Genomic DNA, 16,055 nt, shown 5'->3' on the forward strand with positions numbered 1-16,055 from the left:
TGATTCTTTTTTTTGAGTTAATTGTGTGAGTTAACTGCCATTAATCGACAGCCCTATACTGAATGCTTCCCAAAAGATTTGGGGCATGCTGCAATCCCTTGGAAGTCACCAAGCATTGAGAGTACTCAGCACTTCTAAGGAATGGTCTCTAAAGGAAGAATAACAGTTTGCAGTTTCACGACTTACAATAATAAGCAGCATTTTTAAAATGGTTCCCCATTATGATTTATGACAGCATGACAAAGAAATTTATGCTATTAAAGTCTTTAAATAAAATCTGCTTCAAGAGCTACAAAGCACTCAACTACAATCTTCACAAGAGAGGCTTTGAAGTCAACCCAATGGGCTAACATCATATGACATTTGGTCACTGGCTCAATGCTAGGCACACAGACTGGGTGGGCATTTGAGAAATTCACTGCATTCCAAAGATGATGACCACAAAGACCAGAGTCAGAGGTCATACATCTGTAAAAATTATTATTTCTGTTCTAAGCTATCATCTGTTTAATATAAATGAGATATTTAATGAAGTTCCAAATTGTGGACTTATCTTTCTCAGTTTGATAAGCAGTGGAGAGATACTGCATTGAAGGGTCAACACAATTACAACTGGAGGCACGTCAAGCTGCAGGAGAATAATAAACTTGCAGTGCAAGTGAATTAGACTCTATAAGGTTTAAATTGTGAAATGAGGATTTGTTTTATTAGTTTCTTTTAAATTGCAGATTACAAGTGACAGCTTTACTAAAAAGTAAATTAAACAATATTCTAAGCCTCTGATGCAAAGAAATCAAAGGCAAATTTGGGAAGAAGAAAAATGTTAAAATTTGAAATGCTGTAAAAAATATGTAGAGTATTCAGGAATTTAACTTCCATGCCAATTATATTCAAAGATGAACTAGTCTTTATTTCACTTTGTTTAAAGAAAGTGTGGAAATGAGTCTAAATAGATTAGTACACTCCTGCAATCAAATGATTTATTTTCCCAGAAAGATAGCCCTGTATTACTGAGTTCAAGTAAAAAATGTCTAGCTTTTTACTGAACCATATAATGTGATCATTTTCCATGCGACAACCAAGCTCTAAAGACAACTATCAAACTCCCTTGTGAGACAATCCCAACAGATTTTTAGAAAGATACAAGAAGAAAGTTTAGAATCATAGAGAAATGCATAGAAATTCACACCAGGTAGGCTGATAAGCTGCAGTGTGCATAAAGAATAAACAACAGGATCATTGTGTTTAGATGGTTGTGCTTTGTAACAGGAACTATGTATTTTACTATTTTCATGGGAAAGACTTTTTTCAGTTTCTAATTAGCATCTCAAAGGAGAGATCTAAATAAAGACATCAACAGTCAGCTACACAAATATTTAACAAAAGATACAATGCCTTTTCTAAACTAACAAAAACTGGATGGGGGGGGTTATACAAAGGGCTTTTCAATAAATCTTTTGCCTATCCTTGTTTTTTTACACAAACTTTCCTGAAACATGTCAAAGTTGGAGTAAATGCTGCTAGCAAGACAAAGCAATGGACAGTAAAAATAAAGAGCTGTTGTTCCTGATAGGTGGCTTCATTCCCTCTTAAACTGGTTTCATTGCTATCTTGGCATTATTTAACTTGCTTAACAGATAAAGGGCAGCTAATGTAAACAAAATCTTAAAAGCTTCCCATTTTCAATAAAGGCATGACTATGAAGACTAGAGTCTCACAAAAATGCTAAAGCAGCAAAGAGTCCTGTGGCACCTTATAGACTAACAGACGAATTGGAGCATGAGCTTTAGTGGGTGAATACCCACTTTGTCGGATGCATGACGAAGTGGGTATTCACCCACGAAAGCTCATGCTCCAATACGTCTCTAAGTCTATAAGGTGCCACAGGACTCTTTGCTGCTTTTACAGATCCAGACTAAAACGGCTACCCCTTTGATACTTGACAAAAATGCTACTGGCTCCCATTCATTTTGCCTCAATGATTACTGGTAGCAGCAGCATCGCTCCATGGTTCCACCTTTATGCACAAGTACTAAACTATAATGGGCTGCATTAAGCAAATCATCACAGAATCACAAGCAAAATGTTCCACGCTGCAGGTTGTCTTCATCTCAAGGGAGTCGGGTTTTGGTTGCTTTTTTAACTATGAATGAGGATCTCCATCATGGCCCTTTATCATTCAGATGAGAACCAGCTGTTTGCTAAAAACTATATGCACTATCTACTCCCTATCTGGATTATAAAAGGACAACTAACTTGGTCCTTGTTACTTAAACAATATTGTCCCATGTGAAGTTATGACCGTAAATATGCAAAAGGTTATCTGCCGCCAAAATATTAATCTGTATAAGCGATCAAATTTCATATCATGCATCTTTACAAACGGAACAATCATGCAGCTCTCTCTCATTCCCATTCAGAATGTAATTTATCAAAACTCTGATTGACATGAAAGCATTTGTGGTTTTAGAGGAGCGGCTATAGAAATTTGTTAAATAGAGCACTGCATTCTAACTTTAGAATTAAATTCCTTTCTGCTGCACAAAATTATTCTCCAAGCTTTCTTCTTCCCTTCTCTTCTGCTTTTTGTAGGCCAATGTGTCCAAATTACTCAGACCTCCTTTTCCCAAAACAGTTCCTTTCAGAATACTACTGCCAAAATTAAATGGGTTTTTGATTGTTAACATCTAATTTAGCCTCCGAAACCAGGTACAAACTTGTAAAATTGGAAAACTTAAGCACTGGCCGGTGAGGAGGTTAATTCTGGTTTGTATGCTATTAATTATTGTGTATAAAAAGTGCTTCTGGTGTCCACAGCACAGTGCCACTGATTCAGTGTACCAAAGAAATAACACATCTCTGCCCCGATCAACTTACTTAATAAAGCCATGGCCAGCATAACACAAAACCACACATAGAATGGTGCAAGTGCATCCAGCTGGAACGCTTTGCAGAAAAAGTTGCACCATAGGTTTTGGAGGTTTCTTGGGTTGGTTTTTTTTTAAATCAGGGATCAGTTGGAGCTTGGCATTCATTTAGTGATAGTCTGTTTCAGGCATAAGAAAAATGTGGGTGAAGGAGATAAAGGGAGTAGATAGAAGAAAAGGATTGAGCAGAAAGAAGGGAATAGGACGAGGTGTGGGATGGAGTTATGAAGAGATGTGAAGATGAGGATTTGGGGTACATCTTGCCCATAATTTACTTTTCAAAATTTCCAGATATGTTTGGAGCTTGGAGTTTGGATACATGGGCAGATTTTTTTATTGGCTTAACTATTTTTAAGAAATTGGCCATTCTACTTGAGATATCTTTTCTGACACAGAATCGATAATTAGTGGCACTATCCACTCCAAGAGAAACTGGAGGTTGGAATATGGATGTACTTTATGTCTCAGTATGGCAACTAGCGTTAAATGCATTCACACATATACAAGCAGGAAGGCTAATTTGTTTGCCCCGTTTCCTCCCTCTATAATGCACCCAAATTACCTCAAAGTGATGAGTGGTACAGGTGAGCCAGTTCCGATCACTTTAGTGTTAAAATAGATGAGGGCAGGGGCTTGCTATTGCTCTGAGCTGTGCTCTGTTCTGCATTCGGAAGGCAGGAGGAAGAGAGATGAGCAGAGTCACACAAAGGATTTAGGAGCACGGAAATCTACCAAACGTGTTTTCTTTTGGCATGTTTGGAGCTAAGTGAGTCTCAAAAATTTCTTGAAAATCCTTAATTGAACAAGTTAATTAGACTATGGAAACCTTTGTCTTATTGCAACATGAGTGACCATGTACTAGTCTCCCTCCTGATAGCAGATATTCACCTGTCCCATACAATGAGTAACTCAGTGCCAGTGTGGGTATCTGTCATTTCAAGCTGTCCAGGATGGAGGGAGAAGGGGGAAATAGAGCTGAGCAAATAATGATTATTCTTATTTTCTGGGCTCAATACATATGCCTGACAGCTGTGCTGATTTGGCGGGTGCTGGTGCTTGAGGGTTGTGCACGCATTATGGTGATACAGAAGCCAGCTGTCTGTCCAACCAGCATAATAATAATAAAAAAAAACCTAATGTAAGGAGCCAGGCATTTATTTTTACATCTTAGGCATCACAATGATTTAACAGGAAATGCTGGCCCCATGACACAAGGCATCAATGTGCTAAGCGGGCAGAAAGCTGGTTGATAGATCATTAGAAACCTGCTGGCAGGTCCAGAAACCTTTATTAAATATAGCCAATATTAATTTTAAGACCATCCTACTGCAAACTCTACCCATCTCTGCTACTGATGTTTGACACTGAGTACATCACTTAACCTTTCTGTGCCTCAGTTTTCCAGTATATTTGGGGGTCAATATACAATACTACTTATACATCGGAGGGATGCAAAACCATGCTCTGAAGTATCCCTAGCCTCTGTGGCACAGAAGCTAGGAATGGGTGACAGGGGATGGATCACTTGATGATTACCTGTTCTGTTCATTCCCTCAGACGCACCTGTATTGGTCACTGTTGGAAGACAGCATGCTGTGCTAGATGGACCATTGGTCTGACCCACTATGGCTGCTCTTATGTTATGCATCACAGAGTACCCAAAAATTTTAAATTTGATAATATAGATTTTAGCTAAAGATGTAACTTTATTAAGTTTATTTAAAATACCAACAACCAGAAAAACCCAGAATGTTTAAAATATATACTCATCACCTCTGGGCTAGCAACTTACATGTAATATCAACGGCATTATTTCACTTGAAATGGCTGAGATCGTAAACACGGGTTTATAATGGTTTTGCAATGTTTATAATGGAGATCTTGACAGACATTTAACTACATGATTGTGCCCTGCCCTGTTGTAGAGCAGAGAAATTCAAACACCTGGCTTGGTTTGAAGTTTATTCATAACAACCACCCACTCCATGCTTATTTCAATATTTACTATATCACAATGTACTTGAAAGCCTGGGTGGATTATACTCTATCTTCTGGTGAGTTAATGAAACCTTCTTCTAGAGACAATGCTTACTGCTTATTACTAAAGCAATAACAATAATGTTTTTTACCTTCTGGGAAATTATACTGGTCTCTTTTGATTCTACTGTGTTATATTTGACCAGTCAGTACAAATGATCCCCTCATTAGCATGTTGACTAAGACAAAATGTGATGTTTATGTAGTTTTTAGAGCAGTTATTGTAGCTTCAATTGTTTTATAAGCTTAGTGTGGCACTGGAGTTGTATAAAAATAATGTGACTATGACAAATGAAATATTTGAAAAAGCTTTCCAAACCTTTCAAACTGCTCAAATTGAAGTAAGCTCAGAATTTAGAAATGTAAAGATGCTATTTAATTTAAAAACCTAACTATCTGTCCCTTGTAGAACCATGTCTACTAATCTTACTTCCATTCCATTTAATGGCCAAAAACTTATTTCATTCAGAGGAAACAGGATTAGGCCTTAGACTGAAATTCTGCTCTGAAAAGGGACTCTAAAATGTGCTATTCTACACTTCCACTTTATTCTCTCTACCCTTCTCTCTCCCCAGGCCCCCAACTCCAGATTAAATGGACTAATTTTACAAGTAAAAAGATAACCATTGAAAACAATATTTACAAGGAATTTAAAAAATTTCAAAAAAATTCAATAGGTAAGCTTCATGTACCCCACATCCTTAATATCCAACTGATTCTATCTTATTGCTAACAACAGGTGGGGTTACAAGACAGTATTATGAAAGAACCCACCTTGATTTTCAAATTGCAAAATTGTTTACTGGGCTGGCATCTTAAAAAAAGAAGCTTTTTCTATCAGCTAGCCTGGCAAATACAATCTGTGGACTGAGAGCTAAGCAGGATTCTTACTTCATAGGAATGATCACCACTTTTAATGGTTTTGCAGGCCAAATTAAACCCCTAGGTAATTGCAATGGTAATAAACAATTTTGACGATACACAAGATGAAACATACATAATCTAGCTCCCTCCATCTTGTGTTGGCTCTGCAAGACTAACAGGAACATAAACTATTTTTTGTCACCAAAGTTGGCATATACAACTCTAACAAACACAGGGAATACAACCAGTCAAACAGGAAAGTGCAATTTTTACATACATTCTTGAGAATACAAGCACGCTTTCATTTTTGACCAGATTCTCCAAAAAGGCAAGACAGACTGTCTTTTCTCTAATATTTTACTATGACAAGAGGTACAATTTTCTTTATGACCATCTGAAAATGCAGAAGTCGACTGATGTGAATACTTTTTGAAGCACACCCCTCTTTGGATGAGTTGCATTAGTCTAGGCCTTCACCATGCCATTCCTTCTATTTTGTAGACTTGCTGGCATGTGGATGGTTTGTTTGGGACACAGCTCAGAGCACTTTTCAAATAAAACTTTATTGAGGCTGCATAATGGTTAGGTGGCAGCTGGAGAGAGATTTCAGGATGACACACTTGCCCACCAGAGAGTAATGCTCACCACTGTTGCTGACGTAAGGTTTGCCACACTATAGGTTCATAAGTCTGGCAGCCAGAATCTAGCACAGTCCAAGAAATGACCAATATATGATGCTTCTCAGGTAGGAAAATACTACCATAATTGTCAGTTACTTAATGCTGTACATAAAAGTGGGGAGATGCATCCCAGTCCTGTTGGCCATCAGCTTGGGGTTTAAAGACTGGACTGTTCCTAAATAAATGACAAAAGGCAGTTTAGGGAGAGGACTGTGGGACCCACCCGAGAAGAGTTTTTGCTTTTCTTTTTATGTCCCTGGGCATAGCGACTGTAAGCAACTGGGCCTGTATCTCTCCTACTGGGCAGGAAGGTCATTTTTTGGCCTGTGAAAGCTACATTCCATCATGCAAATTCCACAGCCACCATGTTTTGCTTTTGGCAAGCGTGGTGAAAGTAAGCATTCCAGGAGAAAACAGTAGTCTCAAAAAATCTTGCTTAAATACAGTTTACCAAGGGTGCAGGCAGTGCCAATAACTGCACAACACTGAACCAGGTAGGTCACCATGGTTCATCTCACTAACCCTCCAAGGGCTTGGGAAAGCTACAAAACTGGTAAATGAGAGCCAAGTGGACACAGCCCTCTCTTCCTCACAAGTACATTTTATTATATTTGGGTCAGGCACAAGATCTCCAGGCTGGAATCAGGAGAAACACAGACTGAGTTTTGCTATTGTTGACATGTGACTTTTGTGTAGCAACCATGATTAATTTCAAAATCTCTTCTTAATTAAATCCAGTTCTAATGTAAGTGCGTACACAAATCCTGCTGACTTATATGGCTGGATTTGCCCCATTATATTTATAAAAATATTATCCCAACACATTTGCTAAGTTTCCATTAAGAATTGGTAGATTTCCTTCATATAGACCTTTTAATAAGCCCTGTGTTACCCAAATTTAGAACATTTCATCCTCAGCATGTAGAAGCAGATAAAAAATTTGACAGCAGACAGAAATGGAAGACTTCCTGAAAAATCGCTGAGTGAGATTTCCCCTCTCCCCAACAATTCTTCTGATTAGATAGGATAAGACCAATATAAAAAGTCAGAATTCCTTCAGTGCTAATGAGATGAGAAAATCTGGATCCCCAAGTATAAGAAATAATATAAATCTGTGCTGGTTTTCTTTCTAATAACCTATACTTCAGATGGTAAGAAGGCAGTTAACACTAAGATCATTTGATCACAAATTAAAAACAGTTTTGAGAATGAAAAAAGAAAGACCACTAAACCTAAAGTATAAAAGCATAAATTGCATTTGAGAAAAAAATATTGCACAAAAACTCCTATACTCACATTGATAGTGTAATCCAATTACAAAATCAATGTACCTCTATGTAGTGTTTCCTATTATTTATTGATAAATATGCTCAAAAAGAAATAATATACTCATGAGAAATAAACTTCATTGTTCTGGTAATAAGTTTAATGTGTATAAAACTGAAATTGAAATAATTCCACACTACATTCTTGTAGGTTTCAGAGTAGCAGCCGTGTTAGTCTGTATCCGCAAAAATAACAGGAATACTTGTGGCACAAGTACTCCTGTTCTTTTTACATTCTTGTAGATTCTCAAGTACTATTTTCCTGGCCTCGAAGGAAGCATCAAATCTTATATCAACAAGAATATCCAAAAGTATTTAAAGCTTTCAGACACTAAATAAAGAGTGTATTCTTTACCTCATTGCATTTACTTATTCGTCTAGCTACTATAAGCTGAATCATTCCTCGTTTGTTTCCTTCTGTAGACATGGACCTTCTTAGGGTTTCCATAGCATCTTGGTTTGTCTTGCCTAATAATGATTCTCCATTTACTGCTATTAGCTGATCATTCACTCGAAGCCTGCCATCCTGGCAAAAGAAAAGGTAGCGGTCAGTCACATAAAATAATGTGTGATAAAGGAAGTTTATGTCTTTAGTAAAAAAAAAAACAAAAAACCCAACTTCGCTTAATCCTAATAGTTTATGTCCAAATGAACACTGGTATAATAGCTTTTAAGCAGCCATTGTAGGAAGTGTCTGTTCCAATCATTTATACATTTGCACTTCAAGCCATTATCATAATCTGTTTACCCAAATAGCATACTAATTGAAATGTGCCAGTGATTGCTTTCTTCCTTCCAGAGAGCCTTTAAAGGTTGTTTAAATCCTGAGACACACAAATATGTGAATCTGAGTAGCAATCTAAAAGCTACATTTGAGAGAGAAATTAGAAAATACTATTTCCAATGAACACAGAAATCCCATTCTCCTGAAAGCTGTGGCCTAAATAGTGGGAAAACAAAGACAGACGGATATTCCTCTTACCTTGGACGCTGCTCCTCCGTTAATAATGGACTTGACAAAGATTCCCAAATCCGCATGGTTTTCTTTTGACCGGTTACCTTTGACACTGACACCAAGACCAGCTGATCCAGAATCATTAAGTGGAACTTCAAATGTCAGGAATTCCCTGGTGCCATCGGGTGTAAGAACAAGATCTTCTTCCTCTGATTTCTGTCAGGAAAGGATTAGCATGGCATTATTTTAAAATGTTTTTTGCTTGCAATTGTCTTCCAGCTACAGGTAATGTTAAAGAAATGTTCTTTAACTGCAATATCACAATATTTCCCACTGAAGTTCCATGGAGAAATCCATGTTAATCGAGCATCTGGTATCACCTCCAGATGATTCCTAGGATCAGATGGGGGAGAGAGTGTGTGTCCGCGTGCGCATATGCTTAACCCATCATTGGCTAGTAAAAAGGTTTAAGTGCCATATATATGAAGCACTTTCAATACTGACACTAACCATTTTACTAGCCAGAGGTAAACTGTATTAGAAGTATTTAAAGTATTATACTTTCTTACTTGAAAATACAGGAGGAAACAAACAGCAGGAAGATAGATAAATATTACTCACTTGCCCCAATTTCTACATTTGGAATTAGCAGCATTAAAATAAATGTCTTGAAAAATGTTACAGCTGAGATCAGCAACAGGAAACCTTTTTGCTCTCGGGTGCCAAAAAAACCTGCACAGTCAAGGCTGGGTCCAACCAACCACTATTTCCTTTCTTTCCTTGCTCTGCCCCTCACCACTGTTCTTATTCCCCCCACCCCTCTGGTCCCGGATTCCTCTGAATACATCCCATGCCCTCTTTTCTGAATTCATGAGCACAGTTTTAGAAAATCCATCCCAAGGAACTACTATCCCAGCCAATGTCCCTGGACTATGTGGCAGGCAGCTGCTCAGTGACACCCATCCATGCTTCCTCCTAGCTGTTCAACTGCAGGCAGCTGGCTTCCAACTTCACCTCCAGCTGAGATGAGGCCAGCCCAAGCAACTACTGCAGTGGAGAGTTGGCTGCTTACTGCTATGAGGGGCAGGGGCCCACTGAGTAGCCAGAACTGGAGCAGCATTCACATATCCATGCAGACAGAGAGAGGTCAAGCTGGGGAGGGGATGTTAGATCAACTAGTTTGTTTTCCCTTCTATATACCATCATTTTTATGCAAAATTCTTCTAAAGACATCTGAGTGAAAAGAGATGCTTGAAATAACAGTAAGCACTACACACGGAGACTGGTGAGTATTGAAATAAAACAGTCTCTACTGTACCACTCCACCATACAAAAGGAGATATTAATATGTGAGACAGCCTCCTGTTTCCAAAGATATGTGATACAGAATTGTGTGTGTGGCTAGGAGCCTCTAGGTGGGTCATCTAGTTCATCCACCTTCTTTGTAGTGGGATCATTTTTGTTACCCCTAACCCTCCCTGAGAGGTTGGGTGTCAAGACCTGGTACACTGAGGCAAAGCCATAACAACATATAATTTTAAATTGACAATGCCCCTTTAATTGGTAATCACAATGCTGCAGAGCATGGAAACACACAGATTGTACTAAAATTTTCCCTAGCCAACAATAATATACCAACAATTATATAAAAATAAAATTTGCGTTGAAGTCATATTGAACAGTAAGAATCTCAATTTAAAAACTATAAAAATTGCACCAAGAACATCACTCAACAGCATTAAAATGCACAAAAATGTAAAATGTGGCATTTAAAAATTTAAAATGAAAATAAAACACAATCACTGCCTAATTGCAATAACTTCCATTTGATCTTGATACACTCCAAATTAACAGCTTCAGTATGTCAATCAAACACCTCAACATTATTTTCATGATTAGCTGATATGCAGAAAAAATTTATTGCTTCATATACTTTGACATGCCTGAAATAAACACACAAGAGAATCTATGTACTGTGATCCCTGAACAACATTCACCTCCCTTAAGATTTTTCACACACCATGTCCAAAACAATTAGCAACCATACAACATTCTGTTCAGACAGTCTGCTGAAGGAAAGGTCATCTGAAATGACTTCAACTGAATGAATGAAGCTGCTCAAGTATGTAATTTGTAATAAAAATTCGATGGGTGATAAAATATGTAGGTGAATTTTTGGCTTCAAATTCACACCTTGCATCAATTCATAATAAGTGATATTTGAGATAAATGTTCTACTTTTTAAATATAATATGAATATAGTATACATTTAAATTATAAACTTTCTTGACTAGAGCAAACTTGTGGAAGTGTTTAGATACATTGAATATGGAGATAAAAGGTAATAAGATAAAGAACAGATGATGTTTCTGTCCTAAACTGCCATTAATAACTCAGCCCTGATTTTAGAATGATCATAAAACTTGTAATTTTCCACAAAGGTAAAAATGGAACCACTGACAATCTGCTAAGTCCATTTTATCATTTTAGTAACAGCATCTCCTTCTTATCACTTCCTGCTGCTATCCCTATAGAGAAATTTCCTGCTTGGAAGTCTTCTCTTTGCAAGACCTCGTCTGGGATCAGCTAAAGAATAACCAGCATGGGATGGAGAAATCAACAAACTACTCCCACCTAATGGGGGAAGCAATTTTCAATCAAGCTGGGATGAGTTTTCAAAGGGGCTTGCTGTGGTTACAAAGCAGGCGGCATTCTCTACAGACAAGGTTCATTCTCTGAGGAAGCTTAGACATCATTTTTTCTCAGCAGTAACTAAGTCACTAAAACTTTTCTGTTGTTACTTTGCAATAATATATAAAGAAATGAACAGAAATTAAATTTATCATGGGGCTCTCAGGCAAACTCCAGTTCATTCTTGATTTCTTTCAAAGCATTGAGTTAAAAAGCTTTGTACACTCACTCAGATTGAAAGAACACATATCTCTAAATTATTTATAGAATAAAAAGCAGACCATTTAAGGACTAAACTCATTTTTCATTAGCATATATACAATCCTACATACATGGTGATGATACCCATGTGATAAATTATACAACTATGTTATAAATTGCATTTACCTGAAGCCTCTAAACACTTGCCCTAACTTTGACCACTCTACCCGCACTCTGCCTCCATTAGTCCATCTGTGCTGCAGCTTGTAACATTCCAAACCTTAGGGCAATGCCATCAGCCTCCATTTAGTATTATTAATAGTTTGTAAGCCAATCGCCAAAAGAGAGGTTTTCTTCTTTTCTTCCAAATGTGGAATTTTGGCTTCAAAATTACACCGACCCAAAGCTAAGAACAGATCTATTTAGTTCTGGACAAGTGATAGGTTTAAGGTGACACTAGAGCTAGAAATGGTAGCCTTACATCACTGGAAAGGGAAGAGTCCCAGCTTCTGTCTTTTGCTTGTAGCCTTGGAAAGTCCCAGTATAATCTGACTCTAAAAATCATAGCATTTTTATGTATTGAAAGGAATTTTACTGCATTTTAACAAGATTTTTAGAATGCATTCATTATTTTCTTCTCTTTCTCAGAGGCCTGTACAGTTGGATTCATGGTACTAAGAGATCATGGCTTTACAGATCGTAAGATTTAAAAAAGTCTCAAAAAAATTCATAAAAATTGTCTGAAATATTTCTAAAATACTTATTCAGTTATGTGTGACATATACAGGACACATGATAATTTGGTTTGATGTGATGTGAAGGCTTTATTGACACTTGTTAGGAATGACCTGCAAAAATCATTTATGGCTTCACCACTCATGAGTTATGTGGATGATTCCAATTTCATATTAAGCAAGCCCTTAAACCAAACCTCATCACAACACTCTCTCTCTCCGTGTACATATACACACACACACACATATATATACGTGTGTGTGTGTGTGTGTGTATACACACACACACACACACGTGTGTGTGTGTGTACATACATCTACAAACACATAAGAGTTAAAAGGAGTCAATAGCAGCTCATTTTGTCTACAGATAACTGTTTTCCCGGAGGCAAAATTTAGTATTTATGTAAGTACTGGCTAGATGTATGATGGCTAGATGTACTAGAAACAGTGCATGTGGGTGGTCTGCAACACACCTCTGCAATTTCAGTTTTTGGCCTCTCCTGAGAAGGAACACTGAAAGCTTCTGAGTCCTGGGTGGATATGCATTAAAGACAAATACAATAAGAGGAGCTCATTTAGACATGAAATTGGGCCTCCAGTGGAGGAAACATTGTCCATCGATTTAAAAGTGACACACAGAGATGCCATCTATGTTTCCCTCTGATAAAAAATACTTTTAAAAAGAGAAAGAAAGTGACTTGTAGTATGTTACAATCTTTTTTTTTTTTTTTTTAAGCATTATGGGTTTTACTGGCTTAGAGTGTCTATTTGTCTAGTTATAAATTGATGTAGAACTTATCTTGAATTTCCTCAAAACTGACTAATATAAAAAAATCTTGTGCTCTCTTTCCCTCCCTAACTCTTCCTAGGTTAAGTATTTTAATTTCCTCCATATGTTAAACAAACAATAATGAATCTTATTTGCACATATATACCAAGTCTCATCATTCATATTGGCTAAGTTAATATGTCACATCTGGCAGAGACTGCAGTCTGTACAAATCAAATAGCAGCTGCTAAATATCAAAAACTATATTTGAAATGAGTGGTTTTTTAAAAAAAAAAACATTTTATGGGAAATGTGGTCTGCTTAAATTTTAATCCCAGCAAAGAGAAATTATTTGCATGTTATATGCAGATTAAGTTAGGAATTTGTTTATATACTAGTAGTGTTTTACTGAACTAGCATTGAAGTAATCCTGCTCTCTTACTAGTTGTGATTTATTCTAAAGCAAAGGATTTGGGTTCATGGCCATGCAAAAGAAATTTCAGTTTGATAGCAAACACAGATACTCCATCTTCAAAGATGCTTTCAATTTATTGCTTAAAATGGATAATAAAAGTGCAAGAGAAAGTTTATTTTGCAGGCGTTTTTCAAAGTAACAAAAATGCTAACGTGATTTTCATTTAGTATGAAATTAAAGCATTGTGAAAGCAGAAGTCTAAGTATTTCCACATGTTTTCTTATTTACCTGGGTATAAGAATACCACTGCTTGTCTATACTAATATTTTTCTTTTTACGATCACACGACTACTGTTCTGACCTGTGGATTTATTCACTTACAATGATTGTTATAACTAGTTTAAAATCAATATTTAAATCAATTGATCAGAACTCTATCAACCAGTGGTTCTCAACCTTTCCAGACTACTGTACTCCTTTCAGGAGTCTGATTTGTCTTGCATACCCCAAGTTTCACCTTACTTGAAAACTACTTGCTTACAAAATCAGACATAAAAATACAGAACTGTCACAGCACGCAATTACTGAATAATCGCTTACTTTTTCATTTTTACAATATAATTATAAAATAAATAGATTGGAATATAAATACTGTACTTACATTTCAGGGTATACTGTATAGCAGTATAAATAAGTCATTGTATGAAATTTTAGTTTGTACTGATTTCACTAGTGCCTTTTGGTAGCCTTTTGTAAACCTAGACAAATATCTAGATGAGTTGATGTACCTCCTGGAAGCCTTCTGGGTATCCCTGATTGAGAACCACTGCTATAAACAAACTGCTTGTCATACATTTCTAAACTCTGTGAAACAGGTGAAATCAGCGTAACAATTATCAACTACTTTGGATCACACAGGTAATGGTCAGTGGTAGCTACTACAATGGGTACAATTAAAGCTAATATGCTCTTATCTCAAAGTTTTGCTCTTTCTCAAACTTTTCCCACACTATGTACTAAAACCCATAAGTAGTGGTAAAAATAACCCTGATACTTCACAGACTTCTGTGCTGTAGAACTGAAAACCTGGGCACTAATCCAATGGCATGTGGCTCAACCCAGAAAGCCCATAAAATAGCTCTTCTTTCCAAGCTATCTCTGGTTCATGAAAGAACTTCAGTGCCCAGCACACTGATCACATAAGATCCTAACCCTGAACACTTCTCCCATAGCATGACCTGGAAGACAGCGAAAGCTGACATATCTGAGAGAAAGCCAGCAAACCAAAGGAAAAAAATCCTGGCTTTGCAGCAGTTTGTGGTGAGAGCACACTACAACTTCCAATGGAGGCAACATCAGTGTATAAGAGTATGGGAGTAAGGGGACCTAGGCTCTATTCCTAGCTCTGCCACTGACCTGCCAGGTAACCTTGGCAAATCACTTGAACCTCTCAGTGCCTCTTTTTCCCCTTCTGCCCTTTGTCTGTCTCATCTATTCAGGCTGTAAGCTTTCCAGGGCAGAGACTCTACCCTACCACGTGTGTGTAATAGTGCCAAACACAAATGGACCTAAGCTTGGTTGGAAGCCTCCAGCTATTACTGTAAAATAAATGGTAACTGAAAATCCTGCTCCCTCACCTATCAGTCGCAAAATGATTTTTAAACCCCCTATCCTCCTCCTCCCTTCCCTTCACCCCCCAGGGTCTGCCCACAAGAGAAGGAAATGCAGAACCCAGACTTCTTCAAATTTTAGCAAACACAAACATTTAACATTTAGACAAGCAGTCCCCACGACCACTGGACAGGGTCTGTTGAGACCAGCTGGAGATTCTAGGGGACCACAACTGTCATGATAGAAACGGCTTTTGGCTCAGCAAGCCCCGACCCTTTGCTCTCTTTGGCTGACCAGGGAAAAGTTTCTTCAGGACACACAAACTATCTACAATTCCTTCCCTTGTTGGCTTTCATGCTAGAATCCACAAAGCAATCCATGACTTGGCTATGGCCACATACTACAAACACTGTATTAAAACTACCCTAAAATTATCTTTCAGGGTGGGTCAGCTTCATCACATCGCAGTGTTGTGTAAAGCAACTACAGAACATTTTGATGTTGCATCATGAGGTGAGGATAGAAAATCATGAATCGTGTGGAGAAAGTAAATAAGGAAATGTTATTTACCCCTTCACATAACACAAGAAACAAGGGTCACCCAAATAAAATTAATAGACAGCAGGTTTAAAACAAACATAAGGTAGTACTTCTTCACACAATACACAGTCAACCTGTGGAATTTGTTGCCAGGGGATGTTGTGAAGGCCAAAAGTATAAATAAGTTAAAAAAAGGAATTAAATAAGTTCATGGAGGATAGGTCCATCAATGGCTATTAGCCAAAATGGTCAGGGATGAAAACCCATGCTCTAGGTGTCCCTAAACCTCTGACTGCCGGAAGC

At 37.5% G+C, this 16,055-nt stretch overlaps 1 protein-coding gene across 8 annotated transcripts in view; it reads right to left on the minus strand.

Moving 5' to 3' along the window:
* The window catches only part of PARD3 (par-3 family cell polarity regulator), a 658,895-nt gene that overhangs the window by 212,618 nt on the left and 430,222 nt on the right, over window positions 1-16,055 (minus strand). For all 8 annotated transcript variants that reach the window (XM_065400237.1, XM_065400238.1, XM_065400236.1 and 5 more), the window contains 2 exons: window positions 8,816-9,004; window positions 8,189-8,359 (listed from right to left, as the gene is read on the minus strand). In XM_065400237.1, coding sequence (XP_065256309.1) covers window positions 8,189-8,359; window positions 8,816-9,004 — 360 coding nt within the window. The remainder of the gene's footprint in view (window positions 1-8,188; window positions 8,360-8,815; window positions 9,005-16,055) is intronic.

The sequence above is a fragment of the Emys orbicularis genome, chromosome 2 (assembly GCF_028017835.1).
Source record: "Emys orbicularis isolate rEmyOrb1 chromosome 2, rEmyOrb1.hap1, whole genome shotgun sequence".
NCBI classification, from domain to species: domain Eukaryota; kingdom Metazoa; phylum Chordata; order Testudines; family Emydidae; genus Emys; species Emys orbicularis.